Source organism: Mobula birostris, chromosome 4, assembly GCF_030028105.1.
Source record: "Mobula birostris isolate sMobBir1 chromosome 4, sMobBir1.hap1, whole genome shotgun sequence".
Taxonomy (NCBI): Eukaryota; Metazoa; Chordata; class Chondrichthyes; order Myliobatiformes; family Myliobatidae; genus Mobula; species Mobula birostris.
Genome location: NC_092373.1, coordinates 187,557,675 through 187,585,142, shown reverse-complemented (window position 1 = coordinate 187,585,142; position 27,468 = coordinate 187,557,675). Strand labels below are relative to the sequence as shown.

The 27,468-nt window shown below is 40.4% G+C and overlaps 1 protein-coding gene across 2 annotated transcripts in view; it reads right to left on the bottom strand.

The window, feature by feature from the left end:
* Positions 1-27,468, bottom strand: part of ctnna2 (catenin (cadherin-associated protein), alpha 2) — a 1,304,830-nt gene that overhangs the window by 660,770 nt on the left and 616,592 nt on the right. For both annotated transcript variants that reach the window (XM_072254800.1, XM_072254802.1), the window contains exon 8: positions 24,757-24,837. In XM_072254800.1, the coding sequence (XP_072110901.1) occupies positions 24,757-24,837 (81 nt within the window). The remainder of the gene's footprint in view (positions 1-24,756; positions 24,838-27,468) is intronic.

The following is a 27,468-nucleotide window of genomic DNA, read 5'->3' as shown; positions in this document are numbered from 1 at the left end:
TTTTTTAAACTCTTCTCCATGGAAGTGTACGAAGCTCTCTCTCTCTTTCTCTCTCTTTGAATCGATTGGTCTGCCCCTAATGTGCTAAGCCCCACAAAATGCTCCTTTTTAATACTTTCTCCCCAGTCTGTGCAAAACTCGCCCTCTCTGCGAATTGATTGGTCCGCTTCTAATGTACCTTTTGAAAGCCTCTCATCTAAGCTGCTGGTTACATATTCAGATGAATCAAATACAATTTTTAAAACTACTTTCCATTTATGAAATGTTGTTTTCTCCACCATTTTCCTCTGCTATCCCTTGCATTAAGGTTTCACCATTTTCCAAACGAATTACATTAAGTTTATCAACTGATTAGTGATCCAATGAAACAAAACCTCACTGAAATTCTTTTGACTGACATCAATGACCTGAATTTCCAAAGTTCAGTACATTTACCATTTTGGGCGTTTAGTGTACATAATTATGAATGAATAAATATCTACCCAGTTGTGTTGCCCAATGCAAACTTCCATACGGTGTTTTCACTTCATCTGCATTGTGACAACTAATGTGGAAGTTACCCCAAATATGATATTTCACTCTGCATGACTGTTACCTTGCTAGGCATACTGAGAGAGCTCTTGGAGAGAAAATTAGTCGTTCCTTGAATGGCAACAAAGAAGTATTTTATTCAAAAGCCTACTTAATGTTGAATTGCAGTTAAGGATGCAAAACATTGCATTCAAAATTACAGAGTTGAACTGTAGATTTTAATTTCAAAATACTGAACTGAAAATTATTCTTAATTATCTTCTTCCACATAAAATATGGTACAGCACTGTAAATATCAAAATCAGGGTTTTAGCATAGATGTGTATGCCACACACAAAGGGTTTTTCAAGTCTTCAGTACCATACTTAAAATGCATGAAACCTGACTCCTACAAATAATAAAATTAATCTGAGATCTTAGAGTAAATCAACATTATGACTTTGTAAATATTTACAAATCTTGAATGTTTAACATTATATGTAATCAGTTATCATGATGATAAGTTTCAATATAAATTTCTGGTAGGTCAAGCCAAACTATTTCTTCCATCTTGACCTTGCTGAGCGATCCCATTAGCAGGATAGCATGAATCAACCTATAACTCACTGGTTGATAGTCTACCATAAAACCACAAACCATAAGACATAGGAGCAGAATTAGGCCATTTGGCCCATTGAGTTTACTCTGCTATTTGATCATGGCTGATTTGTTAACCATTCTCCTGCCTTCCCCTCGTACCCTTTGACACCTTTCCAATTCAAAAACCTATCAACCTCGGCTTTAAATATACCCATGGCCATAGCCATCTTTGGTGATGAATTCCACAAACTCACAACTCATTGACTAAATAAATTCCTCCTCATATCTGTTCTAAAGAGACATCCTTGAATCCTGAGGCTGTGCTCTCTGGTCCTACACACTCCCACTATTGGCAACATTCTCTCCATGTCCACTCTGTCTTGGCCTTTCAATATTCAATAGGTTTCAATGAGACCCCCCTCGTTCTTCTAAACTCCAGACAAGCAGTTTACCACATATCTGTACTGAACACAATGAACATTCAGATCTTACTTGCTATTTGCTAAACCTAATCTGCAAATAAAAGGAGGGGGGGGTAAATAACATTGGTCATGGAAGTTACTGCACCCTTGAAGAGCATTGATTTCCTGAAAGATCAGAGAAGATAGCTTATGTGGATTGAACCAATGAAGAAAAAAAAAGAATCATATGGTTGGGGGTGTTCTGCAGTCCTCAGAAGAGTCAAATTGGCATGAAATATGTAAAAATAGCAGGGCAGCCATGGTAGGAGTATTAAACTGCCCCATCATTTTTAGGGGGAGGAACAAAGCAGATTGTATTGTAGTCACAGAATTCTTGAACTGCATAAAAAAAAGACATTTTAATCAGTATATCACAAGCACAGTGTGTGGAAAAGCTGGTAGCAGGAGAATATTTTAGAAGTAGCAATCATGATTTTGTTAGAGAACAAAGGACAAAAACCTTAAGTAAAATCTTTAAATTGAACTAGTGCCAGCTTAGCAGAAATCGACTGTAAATATGTCCTTAGAGGGAAACCAATGTCAAAGCAGTGACAGGCATTCAGGAGAAGAAGTAAGAGGTCAGAACAAATTTGCTTCAGTAGAAGAGATTGTCGTGGAACATATATCATAAGAAAAGGCAAAGAAAAAATGGAAGCTTATGACAAAATACATGGAGTTCAACTCAGGTGAAAGCCTGTAGGAGTTTATAGAGGTAGCAGAATATGTTAAAATGAAACAGAGGAAGACAAGGAGAATACCGGCAGATAAATTAACAGAAACCTGAAGAATTATTATACATATGTTCAAGCAAGGAGCATAACAAAGGACAAAGTTGGTCTTCTATTAGAGACCAAACAAGATAAACTGTTTGTGAAGGTGGAAGAGGTGTATGGTTCCAAATGAATATTTCGCTTCTATCTTCACAAAGAAGCACATAATATAAACACAGGCATTAAGTAGGAATCCATGTTCTTTTCAGATTCTGTGCAAACTGACAGCCAGAATCTCCTACCAGTGGGAAACAAAGGAATGTAACTTTTTGTGCTTCATGGAGACCTGGCTGATGGATGAGGTACTGGATCATGCCGTTGAGCCCTCTGGGTTCTCCCTGTTCTGGGCGGACAGGTGTAAAAACCTCGCTGGGAAGAGTAAAGGAGGTGGAGTATGCTTCATGGTCAATAATGCTTGGTGCGACCCCTGGAACGTGCATGCCCTCAAATCGTTTTGTCCCCCGGATCTGGAGTTTATAGTGCTGCTGTGTAGATCTTTCTGGCTGCCTCAGGAGTTTACAGCTGTTATTATCATAGCTGTGTATATTCTGCTGCAGGCTGAAAGTAACCTGGCTCTCAAGGAACTGTGCGAGACCATCAGCACCCTGGAGACTGCACAACTGGAGGCTGCCTTCATCGTTGCTGATGACTGTAATACAGCGTCACTGTCTAAACTCTCCCTGAAGTTTTGCAAACACATTCAGCTGAGCACACAGGGAGATAACGTACTCGACTTTCCCTTCCACAATGTTTACAAAGCAGTCCTCCGCCCTCCCATTTGGAAAATCAGATCACTCCTCCATTTTGCTGTTGCCAAAGTACCGGCAGAAGCTGAAACAAGAGGCAGCCAGAGTGAAAACCATCCATTGTTGGTCCAACCAGTCGGCCTCCACGCTGCAGGACCGCTTTGATGACACAGACTGGAATGTCTTCCATAATGAGAATATCCCCGAGTTCACGGAAGGTGTCACGAGTTTCAGCCGGAAGTGCATCGAGGATGTTGTCACCCAGAAGTAGGTCAAGGTCTTTCCAAACCAGAAACCCTGGATCAATAATTCCGTGCGAGCAGCAGCTACCGTGCGACACAGAGAGTACGTTGCTGGTAATCAGCTGGAGGTCAAGAATGCAGTTACGATCTGCGCAAAGTCATCAAGGCAGCGAAACAACATTACAGAGACAAGATCCAGACTCAGCTTTCCACCAACAACACGTGCAGCTTATGTCAAAGTCTGCACGCTATCGCAGACTTCAAAGCTAAACGCAGTGGAGTTTCCAACATTGATATTTCTCTCCCAGATGAGCTAAATCTTTTTTACGCTTGATTCGCTGTCACTAATACCGAGACCCTGAGGAGACCTGAAGATGATGCGATTGGCAGCTTGTTCATCTCTGCGGCTGAAGTACGCAGGTGTTCCCAATGAGTGGACAGACGCAAGGATGCAGGACCAGACAGCATTCCAGGGCGAGTACTCAGGATGTGCGCGGCACAACTGGCAGGTGTGTTTACAGATATTTTTAATCTCTCCCTCTCCCAGTGTAGAGTGTCCTCCTACTTCAAAACATCCATCATTGTCCCTGTACCTAAAAAGACCAAGGTAATCCCTGTACCTAAAAAGACCAAGGTAACATGTCTGAAGAACTGGCGTCCTGTCGCACTCACCTCAGTAATAAGCAAATACTTTGAAAGGCTGGTTAAGGACTACATCTGCAGCATGCTACCACCCACACTGGACCTCCTACAATACGTCTTCCAACACAACCGATCAACAGACGATGCAATAGACACAGCTATGTGAGAATGATGTTCTTAGACTACTTTAAAAAATGCAAACACGAGGAAATTTGCAGATGCTGGAATTTCAGGCAACACACATAAAAGTTGCTGGTGAATGCAGCAGGCCAGGCAGACTGCCCGGCCTGCTGAGTTCACCAGCAACTTTTATGTGTGCTTCTTAGACTACATTTCAGCATTCAACACTATAATTAGTTCCAGGCTTGACAAGAAGCTCAGAGACCTCAGCCTTCACCCTGCCTGGTGTAGCTGGATCCTGGTCTTCCTGTCAGATCACCGGCAAGTATTAAGAGTGGACTTCCTCACCTTGGCCGCTCTGCCCTTCAACACAGGTGCCCCTCAGGGCTGTGTACTAAGCCCCCTCCTTTACTCTCAGTATACCCATGACTGTGTCACCACCCACAGTTCCAATCTGCTTATTAAATTTACTGACGACAATACACTGATTGGTCTAATCTCAAATAATAACGAGGCAGCCTACAGAGTAGAAGTCATCAGCCTGATACAGTGGTGTCAAGAAATAAACTCCCTCAATGTTGCAAAAACAAAGGAGCTGGTTGTGGACTACAGGAGGAGTGGAGACAGGCTAACCCCCTATAGACATCAATGGATCTGGGGTTGAGAGAGTGAACAGCTTTAAGTTCCTTGGCATCCACATCACCGAGGATCTCACAAGGTATGTACACACCAGCTGTGTGGTGAAAAAGGCACTAAAGCACCTCTTTCACCTCAGTTGGTTGAAGATGTTTAGTATGGTCCCTCAAATACTAAGAACTTTCTATAGGGGCACAATTGAGAGCATCCTGACTGGCTGCATCACTGCCTGGTATGGGAATTGTACTTCCCCCAATCGCAGGACTCTGCAGAGAGTGGTGCGGACAGCCCAGCTCATCTGTAGATGTGAACTTCACACTATTCAAGATACTTACAAAGGCAGATGTGTAAAAAAGGCCTGAAGGATCATTGGAGACCCGAGTTACCCCAACCACAAACTGTTCCAGCTGCTACCATCTGGGAAACAGTACCGCCGCATAAGACCCAAGAACAACAGCCTCTGAGACAGCTTCTTCCACCAGGCCATCAGACTGCTTAATTCATGCTGACATACTGTATTTCTATGTTATATTGACTATCCTGTTGTACAAAATATTTATTATAAATTACTATAAATTGCACATTGCATATTTAGATGGAGATGTAATGTAAAGATTTTTACTCCTCATAATAAAGTCAACTCAATTCAATTCAATTCAATACATCCATGGTGTCAGAGGACAGGAACGTAGCTGATGAGACACTGTCACTGAAAAACAATTAGAAAGTACTGATCTGAGTAAAGATAAGCTAGTTAGCCTAGAACTGGTAGTGGGGAAGTTTTTGGAAAAAGTCCGAGGGATGACATAAATCATCACTTGGAGAGACACAGATAATCAAAGATAATCAGAGAGGATGTATTGAAGAACTATTGTGTCGAACGAACAAATTGATATTGTAAGGAGAACTGAGGATTCTGGTAAAGCACTTAAAAATGTCCCAGGTGTCAGACTGATCAGAAAAAATAGAAGCTCAGAAGAAAAGTATCTGGTTGATTTAAACACTTGCTCAAAAGGAAGGAGGAACCAATTACGACAACAGTTTACTTGTCCAGACAACTGGATATGGTCAGGTTCCCCATGGTGCAATACCAGGCTCCTTACTTCTTGTGATAGATGCAACCGACTTGGTCTTAAATTTAGGCAAGTTAAGAGAACTGACTGACACTGCAGAAGAAAACTTTACACTGTGGGAAGTTACCAGGAGGTAGCCAGAAAAGTGTTGATGTTCATTTCTGGTCTCCTCACTACAGAAAGAATGTGGATACTATACAGAGAGTGCAGAGGAGATTTACAAGGATGTTGCCTGGATTGGAGAGTGTGCCTTATGAGAATAGGTTGAGTGAATTTGGCCTCTTCTCCTTTAAGCAACGGAGGATGAGAGGTGACCTGATAGAAGTGTATAAGATGATGAGAGGCATTGATCGTGGATAGCCAGAGGCTTTTTCCCAGGACTGGAATGGCTAACACGAGGGGGCACAGTTTTAAGGTGCTTGGAAGCAGGTACAGAGGGGATGTCAGAGGTAAGTTTTTCATACAGAGAGTGGTGGGTGCATGGAATGCACGGCCAGTGATGGTGGTAGAGGTAGATACAATAGGGTTTTTAAAAGACTCTTATATAGGTACACGGAGCTTGTGGTAGGGTAATTCTAGGTGGTTTCTAGAGTAGGTTACATGGTCATCCCAACATTGTGGGCCAAAGGGCCTGTAATGTGCTGTAGATTCCTATGCTCTATGTTCTAATTAAATCTAGAGAAGTATGTAGTGGTGCATTTGAGAAGGCACAGAGATTAGTATATACAATAAATGGTGTGAACGAAGTGTGAATGGACCTGGAGATCTTGGAGTTTGTCTACAAGTTATTAAAGACTGTGATACAGGAAGGAAAGGAGCTTAAGAAGGCTCCTGTAAAACTTTACTGGCTAAGGTAAGGTCATGGTGGAATTACATAAATCGCTTGCTGTGATCAATTTTAACCACCACACTACAGAAAGAATATCCAAGTACTATTGTGGTAGCTAGACAGCTTGCAAACTATTGCCAGAGCTGAAGAATACACTAATGAGGTGGAAATCATCACTACAGGACTTGATGTGGCCAGGACAAAGAAGTGGGCAGGAAAACCAGTGCAGATATTATCCATTCAGCAAACTGCCTTTTCTAAAGGCTCCCTTTTGTAAAATGCTATAGGAATAATGAAACCAAAAAAAAAAAATAAATCACATGATCTTAAAAGTGTCTTCCCCAAGGCATTTAACATGATCAACCATTCTAATTAGCCCTACCCCTTTTATCTATTACTTCAATCACTACACTCAACACTTTAAACCACATTTTATAATGAAGTTTACATTGTAAATACATACTGGTATTTATGCATTTATGCTCATTTTATTCCATATCTGTACTTTATTTTAAATAATTCTTTATTCGGCATAATTGTTGAATGTTGTTGTTTTTTTGTTGCATGTAGTGCCAACCCGTCACAGCAATTTCCTAATACATGTAAATGCATATGATGAATAAAGTTGATCCCTGATCCTTTTCTTTGGAGAGAACAGCAGATTGAGTAAAGGCTTAACTGAGGTATATAAAATTATGAAATGTATTATCAGGGAAAAACTGGAATACATATTTCCATTAGCAGTCAGGTCAATACCAAGAGGCCGTGGATTTAAGTTAACTGATAGGAGGATTAGAGAGGAGTTGAGCAATTTTTTTTCATCCAAAGACTGATGGAAGTTGAGAACTCAGTGACTAGAGAGTAGTAGAGGCAGAACCTTCACCAGATTGAAAGGGCAGCATCATAGATAAACACTCTACTGCACCAGCTGTAAATTCCTGTCACCTTCTGCAACAGGCTGTATGTTCTCTCTGTGATCACGTGGATTTCCTCCAGTGTTTTCCTCCCACAATCCTCAGATTTACGGGTTATGGTTAGTAGGTTGTGGGCATGCTATGTTGGTGCCAGAACCATGGAGCCCAGCACATCTCAGATTGTGTTGGCTATTGACACAAAGCATTTCACTGTAAGTTTAGATGTACATGTGACAAATAAAACTAATCTCTTTAATCTTTAAGATACGTGGAAGAGCACTTGAACCGTCATCTTGGCCATGCGCCAAGAGTTAAGACCTAGAAATCACAAAATAGCTCAAATTTTTGTTGGTATGGACAAACTAAGCCAAATAACCTACTTCTGTGCAATGAATTACATAATGAAAGCCTACATTTGTCCCATTGTTATTAGTAGTGGGGAAAATATAGAGTAGCCAATCTATGGTTTCTAATTGCCTAACACCTTCTTCTCACAGTTAAAGAAGCTACTTACAGCTTGAGTCATCAACTTGTTCTTGCGGAGTGAAGTTCCCTCTATTGTTGCTGATCTTCTGAGGACCACAGTCAGATCTTACAGCTGTGAGAATTATGCCAACTGGCAGCTTTCTAGGACCAGGAACTATAGATACAACTTCAGATAGGACAGACTCAATGTTCATTAACAAATATGGCCAGAAAGGCAAGTAGTTACTGCATGTCCTGAAATGATATTGAATACGTGATAATGCCCTTTTACCTTGGACTTCTTCAGTCTGTGAGGTGAAAGTATTGGCTTGATGCTCTTGGTCAACAATGAAAGGACCACCAAACATTTTCAGCTATAATGAAGTCAAGGTGGTATGTAATGGAGATTTCCATTTGTGCTTTTCTCATTTTCCAAATAATAAAGCTTGTGATCTAGTTAATCATATCCATGACATGTAGCAAAGCTGTTGCAGAGCAATATATAGATGTGTTACCATGGGACACTGCAAGCAGTTGGTGGAAAACAAATAAAAACATGGTAGCTGATTCACATTCAAGCAAGGTGCATCTTCCTGGATGGTGCTGATATATTTCATGACGTCACAGAGTTGTCATACAACATGGAAACAGACCTTTGGCCTACCAAGTCTACAATGACCATTGAGCACCCATTTACACTGATTGTATACCATCTTATTTTATTGTCCTCACATCCCATCATCAAATTTCCTGACATTCTAAACTCGCCAGCAGCACTCTACATTGACCAATTAATCAATCAACCTGCATGTTTTTGAGACTGGGAGGAAATTGGAACACCTGCAGAACACCCAGATGATAGCAGAGATAATGTGTAAACCTGGATCATTTGTGTTATGTAGCGCACTAATCCGAGCAAACATAGTTGTGTAAATTATGGAAATAACTTAGAAGGCAAATTCACTCAGTGTACATTTCACATCCATTATGTACTTCAATTTATTCGGTAGCTAAACTATTTCAGTATTTGGTCAAAGATAATTCCCTTAGAATTTTAGTCATTATTGAGCTTTGCAGCGGTCTAATCTTCCCAAATCTAGATTGAGCATTGGCGATTGATTGCTAATGTATATATGTGACTTCATAGAAAATAATACTATCAGAGATAGGAGCAAAAATAGACCATGTAACATCTCAAGGTTGCTCTGTTATGATTAATCTAATCTTGGCCTCAGTATTTTTCTAACTGTTCCCTGTATACCTTGACTCTCCAAAGTCCAAAGATCAGTCCATCCCAGCCGTTATTGAATGCATACAATAACTTTTTGACTAAATATTCAAAAGACTCGCCATCCATTAGAGAAGAAATACTTATCTCTGATTTAAGTTGGCAGCATCTTATCCTGAAACTATACTCACTAGTTTTAGAACTTGCTATCTCTAAAAATCACGTGCTTCAAAAAGATCATCTCGCATTCTCCTAATGTTAAGTAAGTCTAGGTCCAACCTGCTCAATCTTTCGCCATAATACAACCATTCATCTCAGGAATCAACCAAGAGAATCTGTTTCCGATCGTTGTTTTCTCTGTAAATAAGGAAACATAAACTGTGCACAATATTTCAGGTGCAGTCTCAGCAATTCCCTGTATGCATGTTGCAAAATTTATTGGTTTTTATGCTTCATCCCCTTTCAGGCCAACAGTACACTTGGTAGGTTCTCCATGACAAAGAGATTTCCAACTGGAATATTGACACTTTTCTCTTTCCACAGGTGCTGCCAATACTGGCTGAATGGTTCCAATTTTTTTTGTTTTTATTTCAGATTTCCAGAATCAGAATGTTTTGGCTTTCAATTAAATATTCAGTCACAAGTACAATTACATTAGCTCTCAAGATTTTACACCTGCACAGAGAGCTCCCTTATTACTAACACAGAACTAGTTGACTACACAAATAGCACTATAATTCAAATCTGATGATTGTTTACGACACTAATTTATGTGGGTAAAATTCTTGCACAATCTATTTGCCATTGTCACTTTCTTCAAGAACCAGGCGAGCAAACATTTCATATTTCTTAACAATTTTACTATGAGTTTTAGTTATCTGACTGTTCACTGTTGGACATACTGTGAATGCACTATATGCAAAACAGCTGCAGTAAATACACAGCAGACATATTAATTTCAGAAGCTTTTGTTTCTGAGTGAAGAATCACTCCTTCAAAGCAAGTAATTACTATGAATTATTGGAAAATGACCATCACATCAACAGAGCTCAGCTTGTAAAAGATAAACAAAATGCTAAATATAAGACCAACTTATTTCCTTGCACATTCCTGCCAATTTCCCATTTTTAGATATTTGCTGAATGGTATTTTTGCTTAATTTTTGGTGTTGATTTTAAGATTTCTGTTCACAGATACTTTCTTTGGTGTAGTAGTTTTGGAGCTGTGGGGCACAACATGAAGCTCTGTTCACAGGTTTTCACAGTAAAATTACAGATTAACAAAGCCCTTTTGTCTTTTATTCGATTCTTCTGAATTCAACCATTAGTTATGGGCTGAAATTGCGCCATACAAATTTTCCTTCCAAATTTCCTTTTAATTTAAAAAGTATGAATATTGCATCTAACAATGATTCGGCAGATAAACTAATATTGAGTATGTTGATTAGTACTAACAAAAGGGAAGAAAAGGCAAAGGTTTTTTTTTAGAATGCTCAGGAAAATTTTCTTGTTATAACCATAGAACCATAGAACATTACAGCACGGAAACAGGCCTTTTGGCCCTTCTTGGCTGTGCTGAACCATTTTTCTGCCTAGTCCCACTGACCTGCACCTGGACCATATCCCTCCATACACCTCTCATCCATGTACCTGTCCAAGTTTTTCTTAAATGTTAAAAGTGAGCCAGCATTTACCACTTCATCTGGCAGCTCATTCCACGCTCTCACTACTCTCTGTGTGAAGAAGCCCCCCCAATGTTCCTTTTAAACTTGTCCCCCTTCACCCTTAACCTATGTCCTCTTTTTTTTTTTTCTCCCCTAGCCTCTGTGGAAAAAGCCTGCTTGCATTCACTCTATCTATACTTATCATAATTTTATATACCTCTATCAAATCTCCCCTCATTCTTCTACGCTCCAGGGAATAAAGTCCTAACCTATTCAACCTTTCTCTGTAACTCCGTATCTCAACTCCCGGCAGCATCCTTGTAAACCTTCTCTGCACTCTTTCAACCTTATTAATATCTTTCTTGTAATTTAGTAACCACAACTGCACACAATACTGTAAATTCGACCTCACCAATGCCTTATACAACCTCACCATAACATTCCAACTCTTATACTCAATACCTTGATTTATAAAGGCCAATGTACCAAAAGCTCTCTTTAAAACCCTATCTACCTGTGACGACACTTTTAGGGAATTTTGTATCTGCACTCCCAGATCCCTCTGTTCTGCTGCACTCCTCAGTGCCCTACCATTTACCTTGTATGTTCTACCTTGGTTTGCCCTTCCAAAGTACAATACGTCACACTTGTCCGTATTAAGCTCCATCTCCCATTTTTCAGCCCATTTTTGCAGCTGGTCCAAATCCCTCTGCAAGCTTTGAAAACCTTCTTCACTGTCCACTACACCTCCAATCTTTGTATCATCAGCAAATTTGCTGATCCAATTTGCCACATTATCATCCAGATCATTGATATAGATGACAAATAACAATGGACCCAGCACTGATCCCTGTGGCACACCACTACACCCAGACCTCCACTCAGAGAAGCAATCCTCCACTACCACTCTCTGGTTTCTTCCATTGATCCAATGCCTAATCCAATTTACCTCCATGTATACCTAGCGACTGAATCTTCCTAACTAACCTCCCATGCGGGACCTTATCAAAGGCCTTACTGAAGTCCATGTAGACAGCATCCACTGCCTTTCCTTCAACCACTTTCCTGGTAACCTCCTCGAAAAACTCTAATAGATTGGTTAAAAATGACCTACCTCGCACAAAGCCGTGTTGACTCTCCCTAATAAGTCCCTGTCTATCCAAATACTGGTAGATCCTATCTCTTAGTACTCCTGCCAGTAATTTACCTTCTACCGACGTCAAATTAACCAGCCTGTAATTTCCCGGATTACTTTTAAGCCTTTTTTAAACAACGGAACAACATGAGCTATCCTCCAATCCTCTGGCACCTCACCTGTAGATACCGACATTTTAAATATATCTGCCAGGACCCCAGCAATTTCAACACTAGTCTCCTTCAAGGTCCGAGGGAATACCCTGTCAGGTCCTGGGGATTTATCTACTCTAATTTGCCTCAAGGTAGTAAGCACCTCCTCCTCTTCAATCTGTATAGGTTGCATGACCTCACTACTTGTTTGCCTTATTTCCATAGACTCCATGCCAGTTTCCTTAGTAAATACAGATGCAAAAAAACCATTTATGATCTTCCCCATTTCTTTTGGTTCCATACATAGCTGACCACTCTGAGGACCAATTTTATCCCTTACTATCCTTTTGCTCTTAATGTACCTGTAGCTCTTTGGATTATCCTTTACCTTGACTGCCAAAGCAACCTCATGTCTTCTTTTAGCCCTCCTGATTTCTTTCTTAAGTATTTTTTTCACTTTTTATACTCCTCAAGCACCTTATTTGCTCCGTTTCCTAAACATGTCATACATCTCTCTCTTCTTCATCAGAGTTTCAATATCCCTTGAGAACCAAGATTCCTTATTCTTATTCACTTTGCCTTTAATCCTGACAGGAACATACAAACTCTGCACCCTGAAAATTTCTCCTTTGAAGGCCTCCCACTTACCAATCACATCCTTGCCAGAGAACAACCTGTCCCCATCCACGCTTTTTAGATCCTTTCTCATTTCTTCAAATTTGGCCTTTTTCCAGTTTAGAACATCAACCTGAGGACCAGATCTATCTTTATCCATGATCAAGTTGAAACTAATGGTGTTACACTGGAACCAAAGTGTTCCCCTACACACACTTCCGTTACCTGTCCTAACTCATTTCCTAATAGGAGATCTAATATCACATCCTCTCTAATTGGTACCTCTATATATCGATTTAGAAACTTTCCTGAACACATTTTACAAACTCTAACCCGTCTAGACCTTTAACAGTATGGGAGTCCCAATCAATACGCCGAAAATTAAAATCCCTTACTATCACAACTTTATGTTTCCTGCAGTTGTCTGCTATCTCTCTGCAGATTTGCTCCTCCAATTCTCGCTGACTATTGGGTGGTCTATAATACAACCCCATTAATGTGGCCATACCTTTCTTGTTTCTCAGCTCCACCCACATGGCCTCGGTCACAAGCCCTCTAATCTGTCCTGCCTGAGCACTTCTGTAACATTTTCCCTGACTAGCAATGCCACCACCCCACCACCCTTCATTCCTCTGACTCTATCACGTCTGAAACATTGGAACCCTGGAACATTAAGCTGCCAGTCCTGCCCCTCCTGCAGCCAAGTTTCACTAATGGCTATAATGTCATAATTCCATGTGTCAATCCACACCCTCAGCTCATCTGCCTTCCTCACAATACTCTTTGCATTGAAATAGACAACCACAGAAGATTATTACCACCACACACAACCCTTCTACTTGTGACTTTGCATGAACTTTTAACATCATTTATTTTCACCCCCGCTCCACTATCTGCTCTGGCAGTCTGGTTCCCATCCCCCTGCAAATCTAGTTTAAACCCTCCCCAACAGCACTAACAAACCTCCCTGCAAGGATATTGGCCCCCTTGTAGTTCAGGTGTAACCTGTCTCTCTCGTACAGGTCCCACCTGCCCCAGAAGAAGTCCCAGTGATCCTGAAATCTGAAACCCTGCCCCTACACCAGTTCCTCAGCCACGTGACTCATCCGCCAGAGTATCCTATTCTTACCCTCAGTGGCATGTGGCACAGGTAGTAATCCTGAGATTATCACCCTCGAGATCCTGCTTTTTAACTTCCTACCCAGCTCTATATACTTACTCTTCAGGACCTCCTCACTCTTTCTTCCTACAATGGAGCCATGAGGGAGGAGCTGGCAAAACTTGACTGGAAAGATACTCCAGCAGGGATGATAGTGGAACAACAATGGCAGGTATTTCTGGGAATAATACAGAAGGTGCAGGATCAGTTCATTCCAATGAGGAAGAAAGATACTATGGGGAATAAGGGGCGACCGTGGCTGACAAGGGAAGTCAAGGACAGTATAAAAATAAAAGAGAAGAAGTACAACATAGCAAAGATGAGCGGGAAGCCAGAGGATTGGGAAACTTTTAAACAGCAACAGAAGATAACTGAAAAGGCAATACGGGGAGAAAAGATGAGGTACAAAGGTAAGCTAACCAAGAATATAAAGGAGGATAGTAAAAGCTACTTTAGGTATGTGAAGAGGAAAAAATTAGTTAAGACTAAAGTTGGGCCCTTGAAAACAGAAACGGGTGAATTTATTACGGGGAACAAAGAAATGGCAGACGAGTTGAACAGGTACTTTGGATCTGTCTTCACTAGGGAGGACACAAAAAATCTCCCAGATCTAATAGTGGCCAGAGAACCTAGGATAATGGAGGAACTGAAGGAAATTCACATTAGACAGAAAATGGTGTTGGATAGACTGATGGGATTGAAGGCTGATAAATCTCCAGGGCCTGATGGTCTGCATCCCAGGGTACTTAAGGAGCTGGCTCTAGAAATAGTGGACATATTGGTTATCATTTTCCAATGTTTTATAGATTCAGGATCAGTTCCTGTGGATTGAAGGGTAGCCTTTGTTATCCCACTTTTTAAGAAAGGAGGGAGAAGGAAAACAGGGAATTATAGACCAGTTAGCCTGACATCAGTGGTGGGGAAGATGCTGGAGTTAATTATAAAAGAAGAAATAGCGGCACATTTGGATAGCAGTAACAGGATCGGTCCGAGTCAGCATAGTTTTACAAAGGGAAAATCATGCTTGACTAATCTTTTTGAGGATGTAGCTACGAACATGGACAAGGGAGAACCAGAGGATGTGCTGTACCTGGACTTTCAGGAAGCCTTTGATAGGGTTCCACAGAGGATATTAGTGGGAAAAATTGGAGCACATGGTATTGGGGGTAGGGTACTGACATGGATAGAAAATTGGTTGGCAGGCAGGAAACAAAGAGTAGGGATTAACAGGTCCCTTTCAGAATGGCAAGCAGTGACTAGTGGGGTACTGCAAGGCTCGGTGCTATTTACAGTATACATTAATGATTTAGATGAAGGAATTAAAAGTAACATTAGCAAATTTGCAGATGACACAAAGCTGGGTGGCAGTGTGAAATGTGAGGAGGATGTTATGAGAATGCAGAGTGACTTGGAACAGGTTGGGTGAGTGGGCAGATGCATGGCAGATGCAGTTTAATGTGAATAAATGTGAGGTTATCCACTTTGGTGGCAAGAACAGGAAGGCAGATTACTAACTGAATGGTGTCAAGTTAGGAAAAGGGGAAGTACAACAAGATCTAGGTGTCCTTGTTCATCAGTCAATGAAAGTAAGCATGCAAGTACAGCAGGCAGTGAAGAAAGCTAATGGCATGTTGGTCTTCATAACAAGGGGAGTTGAGTATAGGAGCAAAGAGGCCCTTCTGCAGTTGTACAGGGCCCTGGTGAGACCACACCTGGAGTACTGTGTGCAGCTTTGGTGTCCAAATTTGAGGAAGAACATTCTTGCTATTGAGGGAATACAGAGTAGGTTCACGAGGTTAATTCCCAGGATGGCGGGACTGTCAGATGTTGAAAGATTGGAGCGACTAGGTTTGTATACACTGGAATTTAGAAGGATGAGAGGGGATCTGATTGAAACATATAAGATTATTAAGGGATTGGACACACTAGAGGCAGGAAACATGTTTCTGATGTTGGGGGAGTCCAGAACCAGAGGCCACAGTTTAAGAATAAGGGGTAAGCCATTTAGAACGGAGTTGAGGAAAAGCTTTTTCACCCAGAGAGTGGTGGATCTGTGGAATGCTCTGCCTCAGAAGAGAGTGGAGGCCAATTTATGCTTTCAAGAAAGAGTCAGATACAGCTCTTAAAGATGATGGAGTCAAGGGATATGGGGAGAAGGCAGGAACAGGGTACTGATTGTGGATGATCAACCATGATCACAGTGAATGGCTGTGCTGGCTCAAAGTGCCAAATGGCCTATTCCTGCACCTATTGTCTATTGTCTACTGTCATTGGTACCGGTGTAGCATGATATCTGGCTGATCACCCTCCCACTTCAGAATGCTGTGCACGCGATCAGAGACCTCCCTGACCATGGCACCCGGGAAGCAACAAACCATCCAGGAGTCTCTGTCATGACCACAGAACCTCCTGTCTGTACCTCTATCGAGTCCCCTATCACTACCACTCTCCTCTTCTTCCACCCTCCCTTCTGCACTGCAGAACCAGACTCAGTGCCAGAGATCCGGCTGCCGCAGCTTGTCCCAGGTAAGTCATCCCCCCCAATAGTATCCAATGTGGTATACTTGTTGTTGAGGGGAATGGCCACAGGAGAACCCTGCTCTGCCTGCCCTTTCCCCTTCCCTCACCTGACAGTAACCCAATTCCCTGTGTGCTGCTCCTTTGGCGTAACTAGCTCCTTGAAGCTACTGTCTATAAACTCCTCATTCTGCCAAATGATCCGGAGTTCATCCAGCTCCTGCTCCAGTTCCCTAACATCCTGCAAGAGGAGCATTCCAACATCCCGCCTGACATTCTCTCTACTCTAAACAAGCAAAACAAAACTTACCGGAACCTGCCCTCGCTTCTGCCTGTTCACACCGAAGCTTGTTGAGCCAAAGCCGTCCCACTCTGCTCCCTCTCACTCCACTGCCCGCTGTATATGGTGGTCTTTTTTTTAAACGTTTGGTGCTCTACATCACGTACCTGCACAGTCTGGCCTCTTTTCCCCGAGCAGTGTAAAAAAATGACTTCTTTCCGACATTCCTTTACTCCTTCATTCTCAGCCTCTTGCTCCAATTTGTTCAGTGAATTTTTAGGCCAATGAGGAAAACCATTGGACTAAGAGGAATGAGTACCAGGAAAAGAACATTTTTGGGAAATGCGATCACAGTATCGTAAGATTTTATACAGCAATAGGAAAGAATGTGGACCATAAAGTAAAAATGGTTTGCTGGGGACGTATCAATCTTGATGGAAAGAGGTCAGAACCGGACAAGGTGAAGGACAATCAAATATGGAAGGCCAATCTGTAACTAAGTAGTCGGAGGATCTTAAAGGATATATACATGTATCTTGAGCAACTGGATCCTTGATTTCCTCACTGGCAGACCCCAGTTAATATGGATTAGCAACAACATCTTCTCCACAGTCACCATCAGCACAGGTGCACCACAAGGCTGTGTGCTTAGCCTCATGCTTTATTCACCTGAAGTTTGTGATTGTGTGGCTAAGAACAGATCTAATGACGTATTTAAGCTTGCTGATGACACCACTGTTATTAGCCAAATCAAAAGTGATACTGAATCAATATATAGGAGGGAGATTGAAAATCTGGTTGTGTGATGTCACACAACAGCTCAACGCCATCAAAACCAAAGAGCTGCTTATTAACTACAGGAGAAAGAAAATGGAGGATCATGAGTAAGTGCTCATGAGGGGACTGGAGGGGGGCAAGATCAATAACTTTTTAAATTCCTTAGCATTAACATTGAGAGGATCTGTCCTGGGGCCAGCATGTATTATAAATGCTATCATAAGGCACTACAGCACCTCTACTCTATTAGACATTTGTGTAGGTTTGGCATACCACCAAAATCTTTGACAAGCTTCTATAAATACACAGTGGAGGGTAAGCTGCATTTTGGCCTGGTATGGAAACACCAAAGGCCAGAAACAGAAGAAGCTTCAGAAAATGCTCGCTACAGCCCGGTTCACCGCAGGAAAAACCCTCTTCGCCATTGAGTACATTTACATGATACGTTGCCACAAGAAAGCAACATCTTTCTTAAAGATCCCAACTATCCAGGCCATGCCCTTTTCTTGCTACTACCATCGGACGAGAGATACTGAAAGTTTAGGCCCCACATCACAAGGTTCAGGAAAAGCTATTACCCTACAACATTCAGGTTCCTGAACCAGCATGGATAGTTTCATTCACTATTACTCTGAACTGTTTCTATGACCTGCAGGATTACTTTTAAGAACTCTTTACAACTCATGTTCTGTAAATGCCTGCAAGGAAATGAATCTCAAGAGATATATATATATCAATCATATAAATACTTGATAATAAATTAACTTAGAACTTTGAACTTCACACAAGAGAAAAATTGGACAATTAATACCAGAGCTTCTCAAAGAGAGATGACAGATTGTTAACACTCAGGTTCTGGGCTGATCACAGGACATTTTGAGGGGAAGTAGAGGAGGAAATGATATGTTTAAAGAGAGAGTTTAAGAAAACATAAAAAATAAATCCAGAGGTAATAGTAAGAGGAAAAGTGAAGTCTGAAAAAGAGAACTATCAACTTTTACTAAGAAAATAGAAACCGCTGGAGTCCTAGTAAAGGAAAACAGATTTGCAACACACATAAAAATTGCTGGTGAACGCAGCAGGCCAGGCAGCATCTATAGGAAGAGGTACAGTAGTGTTTCGGGCCGAGACCCTTCATCAGGACTAACTGAAAGAAGAGATACTATCTCTTCTATAGATGCTGCCTGGCCTGCTGCGTTCACCAGCAATTTTTATGTGTGTTGCTTGAAATTCCAGCATCTGCAGATCTGCAGAAAATTATTTTACTGGAAGGAGAAAGCGATATTCATACCAACAGATTGGAGGCTACCCAGAAGGAATGTAAGGTGTTGGTCCTGCACCCTGAGGGTAGCCTCATAGTGGCACAATAGGAGGATATGTCAGAATGGGAATGGGAATCAGACTTAAAATGTGTGGCCACTGGGAAGTTTTGTTTTTGGCAGATTTCAAGTTTGTATAGAGATTTATAAAGTAAAAAAGTCAAGAAAAATCTTAATAAAGCATCTGCTTTAGAAAAACTCCAGGCATCTTGCTTGAGAAAGACTCTAAAGAGATTTACTGGAATGATTCCAAGAATGAAGAATCTTAGCTACATGGATACACTGAAAAGCTTATGCTGTTCTTTTGGAAACAAAAGTTGTTGAGAAGAGATCAGCTGGAAGAATTTAAAATTATGAAGCATAGAGGCAGAGTGGTTGGAGAACGAGGAGGATGACTATTGCCGATGAGAATGCAATAGCAGTTGACCAGCGCACAAGATAAACTGATGTAAATCAACATGTGTTATTGCAATGTCTTCATGTATGTATATACATACATCTCTATGCACACAGTCCATGAGTTTTTATCAGATATTCTGATAAAAACTAATAAGCAGCTAACAATTAAATGCTTATCTGAAATTTCTTACCCAACAATACAATTGTGGTTTCAACAATCATCTAAAATGATAAATTTTCAATTTTGTTTTGACACACTTTGGATTGCTTGCATAAAAAAAATCATTAAGTCATCTACAATGCCTCTTAACAAATTAACATTCAAATCACATCAAATGTTAGGACATATAAGAGACATCATTTAACAGATCAAAATGCTAAACACATTACAATCATTTGTCAGCAGTTTGAATCTGTTTCATAATCACAACAGTATGTGGAATTGAACTGGAAAAGTGGCCTGTCTCTATTATATTGAAATAGTTATAAAGTGCAAGATTTACTGCACAATTAGTTCAAAAAGTTGTCTCCATCAGCAAATTGAAGATTTGAGATTCAGGATTGTTTCGTGTCATACTTCAGTAGACAAGTGTAAAGAAAAATGAAATGATTGTTACTTTGGATCCAATTAAGCAATAAAAACACAATTGCTGAAAAGAACTGTTATCTACGATAGAGAATCCATCTATGAATAAAAAAAATCATGCTTTAACTATGTTTTTATGTAGCATAAGATGTTTCTTTCTCCAGTGGACCTTATCCATTTGGTATCTGACAGCTGCAATTCTTTTGCTCAAAATCTTGCTATCTCAAAATAGCAGACCAAATATTAATTTCCTAATGCTTTAATCAGGCACCAGCCTTGTTACTCCCGCCCAGTCTCCTAAATGAACCACATTCTTTTCTCTCAGTTTTTCCGCATCCACCATATCTATTCTCATGATGAGGTTTTCCGCTCCACAGCATCTGAAGTATCCTCTTTTCTTCAGGAAATGTGACTCTCCAGTAGCTGATGGAGCCCTTACTTGCCATTCCCCCTACTTCTGCTCTCACCTACCATTCCATCCCAGAAAGAACAGATACAGAGTTCCTATAGTCTTCGCCTTTCACCCTATCAACCTCCACATCCATACTATCATTTGTCATTTCTGCCAGATGTAGTGGGCTCCCACCACCTGTCATAATTCACACACTCCCACTTTGTTTTCTGCCTTTTGCGGGGACCACTCTCTCCATGATTCCCTAGCTTGTTCATCTATTCCCACCTGTCCAACCCCATTCCCTGGTACTTCAGCAACAGCAGAGTTAAATTTATACCTACACCTCCTCCTTCCTTCCCATCCAGGAATCTAAACAGCTCTTTCAGGCCATGCAAAAATTCACATAAATCTTCTCTAACTTAATGTGCTATGTTCAGTGCTCTTAGTGTTGCCCCAACATCGACAAGACCAATTAACCTGCAAGAAACGGATGGGGACACTAGAAAGGAAGCTGGCAGAACATCAAAAGCTGGAGTTTCAGAAAGCAATTCGGAAGGCGTAGAATAGATACATCCGAAAGAAGTTTTCAAAAGGCAGAATAACACAATTCTGGCTGACAAGGGAAGGCAAAAACAACATAAATGCAAAGAGAGGGAATATTATCAAGCAAAAAATGTAGGAAGTTACAGGATGGGAAGCTTTTAATAACCAACTAAAAAGCCACAAGGAGGGAAATAACAAAATATGAAGGTAAGCTAGACAATGATATCAAAGAGGATACCAAAAGATTTTTCAGATATATTAAGAGAGGCCCAAGTAAATATCGGACTGCTGGAAAATTAAGCTAGGTGGAAATGGGAGACGAACTAAATGAATATTTTGAATCAATCTTCACTGTGGAAGATACTAGTTGTATGCCAGAAGTTTGAGAGTGTCAGTGGACAGAAATGAGTGCAATTGTTATGAATACGGAGATGCTGAAAGGTCTGAAGGTGGATAAGTCACCTGGACCAGATGCACTATTCCCAGGGTTCTGAAAGGGGTGGCTGGGGAGGATTCTGGAAGCATTGGTAATAATCTTTCAAGAATCACTATATTCTGGCATGGCTACTGAGGACCATGAAATTGCAAATGTCACTTAACTCTTCAAGAAGAGAGGGAGGCAGAAGAAAGGAAATTAAAGGCCAGTTAGCCTAGCCTCTGTGGTTGAGAAGATGTTGGAGTTGATTGTTAAGGATGCAGTGTCAGCGTACTTGAATAAACAGGCCAAAGTCAGCATGGTTTCCTTTAAAGGAAAATCTTGCCTGACACATGCATTGGAATTTTTTGAGGAAATAACAAGCAGGATAGACAAAGGAGAATTGGTAGATGTGGTGTACTTGGATCTTCAGAAAGCCTTTGACAAGGTGCCACACATGAGGTTGCTTAACAAGTTAAGTGCCCATGGTATTAGAGGAAAGATACTAGCACGGATAGAGGATTGGCTGGTTTGCAGGAGGCAAATAGTGGGAATATATGGACCATCCATGATGAAATGGATGAGCAGACCCAATGGGCCAAAAGGACTAATTCTGCTCCTTTGTCTTAAGGTCTTAAAAAATTTGAAGAACAATGCCATTGATTTCACCACAACTAAATGGTATAATTTGTAGACTACCCAGCTGAAATATATGCCATTTTTGCAGCTGTATATAACCTATACATGGCTAGATCAGAAGGATAGAGAAATGTGTAAATTTGTCTCCTTTTGATCGAGCCATGTTCTCCCCTCCCCCACCAATTCTAGTTGTCTGTCCCTTCTCCAACAGGTTGCAGTGACCAGCACCCTTCCCCAGAAAAAGTCAGAAAAAGCGGAATCTCCCAGTGAAAAATCCACTTTAAGTCCACTTCCCATTCCAAGTCTGTTCATCCATGGACTCCTCCACTGTCATGATGAGGCCACTTTAGGTTGGAGGAACAACACCTTATATTCTGCTTGGGTAGCCTCCAACCTGATGGCATGAACATTGACTTCTCTAACTTCTGGTGATGCTCCCAACCCCCACCCCTTCACCACTTTCTACCCCCTTTTCCCTCCCTCAACTTATCTCCTTGCCTGCCTATCACCTCCCTCTGGTGCTTCTCCCCCCTGTTCTTTCTTCCATCGCATTCTGTCTCTTTCACCAATCAATACTTCATCTTTCCTGCTTCAGGTTTCACCTCTCACCTTGTGTTCTCTCTCCCCTCCCCGCACCTTTTAAATCTACTCCCTAGCTTTTTTCTCCAGACCTGCCAAAGGGTTTCAGGCTGAAACATCAACTGTACTCTTTTCCCAGATGCAGCCTGGCTTGCTGAGTTCCTTCAGCATTTTGTGAGATATGTCATCATATGGCATGACCAAATGCTATATAGTGAGCATATTACATGACTAAAATTCTGACAACTATTGTTGTAAGTCAATTTATCTCTTTTCACAAAAGCAGTCTTACCCACTCAACTTCCCAGCATGCTCTTTTATTTCAGATTTCTAGCAACTATTATGTTCTGTATTCACAAAATCAGCAATTTGTGTCCCCCCCCACCACCCCCCAACATCTGCCTATCCTCTGATTGTACCACTTCCAGACAGATTAGCTGTCATTAACAAACCTTCAGCAGCTTCCATTCAATCCCAATCATTGGCCTTCAATTGTGCCCAAATCTATTCAGGATATTCCCTTTATTTTCCCCATTCTGCTTCTTTTCTGTGCATTTAAACATGCTTGTTTTCTATTACTTTCTGTTCTGAAGGAGGGTCATCAACCTGAGTTGTTAACTTTCTCTCTCTCTCTCTCTCTGTCTCTGTCTCTGTCTCCTTGGAAACTCTCTGAACAGCTGAGTATTTTTAGTACAGGTCGAACTTCACTAATCCGACTACCTGTAATCCGGTTCCTTCAATAATCCGGCACTGATTATGCCTAATGTGATCCTTCTGTAATTTGGCATTTTCACTAATCCGGCACTCCTCAGATCCCAATGGTGCCAGATTAGTGAAGGTCGACCTGTATTTTGTTTTCACATTGTGGTTTAACCAGCTCTGTGTTGAGGAGATTAGAGAAAATAGAATCAAAGGTAGTATCAAAATTGATTTTACCTGAACATTTAAATTGGAAACACCGATAGGAGAATAACTAAAAATAAAGAAGGGGAGTCTTTTCTCGAATAAGTGAGGCAATGTAGAACACATGAGTGTCTATTTGAAATAAGAAATAGCAGATATAACCAAATGAAGGATTCCAAATTGTTGTGTGAATCCTCAATGAACTATTAGCCTGTTATTATAGATAAAAGGCTGTCTTTAGAGACAGTTGGTAACAAGCTTCCTGTAGCTGCCTTTGCCTCCAATAGAGTACTAGTTTAAACAGTAGCTTTGCCATCAAGTGTAAAACAAGAGCTCTTCAAAACCAATCCAGATGTGGTGGGCCCAGCTAGAACCATGCAGTAGTCAGGTTAATTGGTTACTGCAAATTATCAATGATGTATATGTAAGAATCATGGTGGAGTAAAGTGCATGTGAGAGAGAACAGTTTACAGGATTAAAAAGTCGGGGGAAATGGACAGAAAGAAGTGCTCAGGAAAACTGTCACAAGCTTGATGGGCTAAATGGTCTCTTTTTTGTTAATTCAAATATGAGATTAATAATTAGAAGGCATCCAGATGAAGAGTCTCAGCCTGAAACATTATCAGTTCATTCATTTCCAGCGATGCCACTTGAACTGCTGAGTTCCTCTAGCATTTTGTAAGTGTTTCAAATAATTAGAAGGAAGCATTTCAAGTTAAAGTAATGAAGTAAAAGAAATTGGAGCATCACAAAACATGAAAAGGAAACTGCACAGTCAAAAATGGAACTGGGCATCATTTTGTGGATTGTCTTTGTCTCTTAAGAAGATATATATATATATATTTCTGTTAGTGTGCGTGCAGCCCAGCATTAGAAAAAAATATGTTCCTGTAGAAATGAGTGCACTGTGGAATAATTATTCCCCCATCTGGGTCACATATTCCCAGGTTAAGAAACCTTCCACTATTCAGTGCAACTGTGTGCTGTTTCCCACATCATTGTGACTGCTACTCAATTCCCATGCTATTCATCCCTATGACCTCTGTGAGTGAGAATACAACTTGGTCCCAATTAGTGTCAAAGCAGGAAGAGCTTGCTTCAGTGAAGACACAAATCTGCTAGTTTACACACAAGTCACCAAGGTCAAATCGCAGTGTTCCAATCAGGATACCAACCCAGGTTATTTAAAGTGCTGAACCACTTTGGAATACAAACACAGTACAATGCAGTTCGAGGAAATTTCAAGGCCCTATTCAGATACTAAAATAAAGACTCTCTTAAACAGGTGAGGATGTGAATGAAGGCATTCCCCACACTTCCCTTCATGACATTTCCCTCCTAATTGTGAAATGAAACAATAGTTATCCTAATTCTTTCATTCCCAAAACTGTTGCTCAGATATCAAGAAATAATTCAGATCAAAACTGAAGAGAATAAAACTATACCTGCCGACGCAGATCTCGGGTTTTCTTTGTCATTTTCTCGATGGCAGCATTAAGAGGGTCTCCTTTCTCCTTTCTCCCAGTCTGAAAGAAAACAATAAAATATAATTAATATCATACCCCTTAAATTGTTAAGTAAACTTATCAACACAGTGATAAGTTTATTTGACTAACTATTCAATTATGAACTTCACCTGAGCAAATTGATTCCATGAACACGGGAAACACTATCAGCCATACATGAATGAAATAATGTATGATAATCATTCTGTTTTTATATATGTCACCTGTTGTAAGTCATGAAGTCAAAAATTGGCTCTTTCTCTAGTACGCAAATAACCTGCCACAATAGTCAGTGGTTCAAGGAAAAACACTAAGGAAACTATTAAGAAATCATTAAGGAAGAAAAGTTATTGGGGCTTGAATACAGCAAAAAGATCCTCTAAATCTAATGTAACATTGTTGGGATTCCTGTTGTAACCCTGATAAAATATCAAACCTCTTTTGTAGTAGCAGGAAATCTACATGGATATACATTCCAAATTCCTAAACTGATGTTCTGAAATAACTTTATATATAAAGGGTAAAAATAAAAAAAAATCAATACAAAGAACTGTTGAAGTGTGAAATATTTTGCCACAAGTGGCGAACAACGATAGGTTAAAGACTAAGTACTTGAAGAATATGAAAGCTTGTAGAAGGAATAGAAAATAAACAAGATCAATCTGAAGACGAGTGTAAGTTCTACAAATGCTGAAAAGAGAGATTCTTTATCTTCCAATCTAATCTTTTTGTATTACAGTAAAAGTCTCTGCAGAGAAAAGATTGGCATACTTTTGGTTCAAGTATAACATATTTGTACCTGTATTGTATTTTTACTATATAGCATATCCAAATATAACGTAACAGACAAATCTAATGTCTGCAAAGCACTGTTATAGTATCAACTATAAGCAGCAATAAATTTGAAAAATATAAAGCCAGTCCATTAATTCATGCAATGTGTGGGTATGGGAGTCAAAAACAGTCAGTACAAATAATCTACATCTCAAATGAAATCTATTGAATACTGAAAGACCTACATAGTGAATGTGGATAGGATGTTTCCCATAGTGGAGTCTCAGACCTGAAGGCGCAGCCTCAGAATAGGAGGATGTCCCATTAGAACAGAGATGAGGAGCAATTTCTCTAGCCAGAGTGTGGTGAATCTGTGGAATTCAGAGGGCTGTGGAGGCCAAATCATTGGGTACATTTAAAATAGAGGTTGATTGGTTCCTGATTAGTGAGGACATCAAAGGTTAAGGGGATGAGGCAGAGAATGGGGTTGAGAAGGATAATAGATCAGCTCTGATGGAATGGCAGAGCACACTCAATGGGCCAAATGGCCTAATTCTGCTTCTATATCTTCTGTCCCTTGCCAAGCCATTTGGATAATATTTTATTCAACTCTCAGCATTAATTAAGTTTTATTTCGGTTGAAAGGACTGCATAGAAAGTTTGCAATATGTTTCCTCGCCTCATCTTTAGTTCCTTTGCCAATAACTTACAATACTATGAATAAAACCTACATTTGTCAGCATGACATCTTTAGGGATGCAAATAACAACTATTTCTTTCAGGTGTTGTATTCTTCAGAATGAGCCCTAATAGTATTGTGATATGTCTGAAAAATAACAAGGGTTGGTTTATTTAGTGCACATATTACATAGAGTCTGCACAGTAAAATGATTGTTTTTCTCTCTCTGTAAGCAAACTGCAAGTGCTAAAAATGTTGACATCTCTTTTTTGTGAGGTATTGTGGCCTAGTTGCATCTTGGAGAAAGACAGCTACACCCAAATCCAGTACTGCTTGTCCTGCCCCACACTGTGTGCAGTAAACAATATTTCCATTAAGTCTTGAGTTTCCACACAGGCAATTTTTGTTCTGTCTACAAACCAGAAATGATGGTCAACTTTGCCTTCTCGTCTGCCTCCTATGTCCCAAAGGCAACGGGTTGCTATCATTCAAAATCTATTTATACTAACCATATATTTCCTACTAGGCTACAGCCAGGGGAAGTAAAGTAAAATACTAAGTCTGTTCGACTGTTATACATGTCAACAAAGATATATTGGTCAGTAAAGTGAAATATTCCACATTCAAACCGAATGAAATATGTCGCTTTTACTTCAATGGGAAACTATGTCAGATAATTCCATTAATTCTTTCTAATAAAGCACACAATTAAAAAAATATATATATACAGGCAACACACACAAAATGCCAGAGACCCTTCCTGATGAAGGGTCTCAGCCTGAAATATTGATTATGTACTCTTTTCCATAGATGCTGTGTGTGTGTGTATATATATATAATTCTTTAGCCAGAGCGTGGTATCTCTAGCCAGAGAGTGGTGAATCTGTGGAGTTCTTTGCCAATGCCACAAGCAGCTATGGAGGCCAAGTCTTTATGTATATTTAAGGCAGAACCTGATAGATCCTTGATTAGTCAGGGTATGAAGGGATATAGGGGGAAGACAGGAGAATGGGGCTGAGAGAAAAATTGGATAAAATGGCAGAGCATACTAAATGGACAAAAAGGCCTAATTTTGCTCCATTATCTTATGGTCTTATATATATATATGGCAAAAGGTTTGATATATACAGCAGAATATTGGCTGAAATGTGCTTAGATCAGCCCCTATTTTTACCTTCTATGTAGGGCAGAGACAGCTG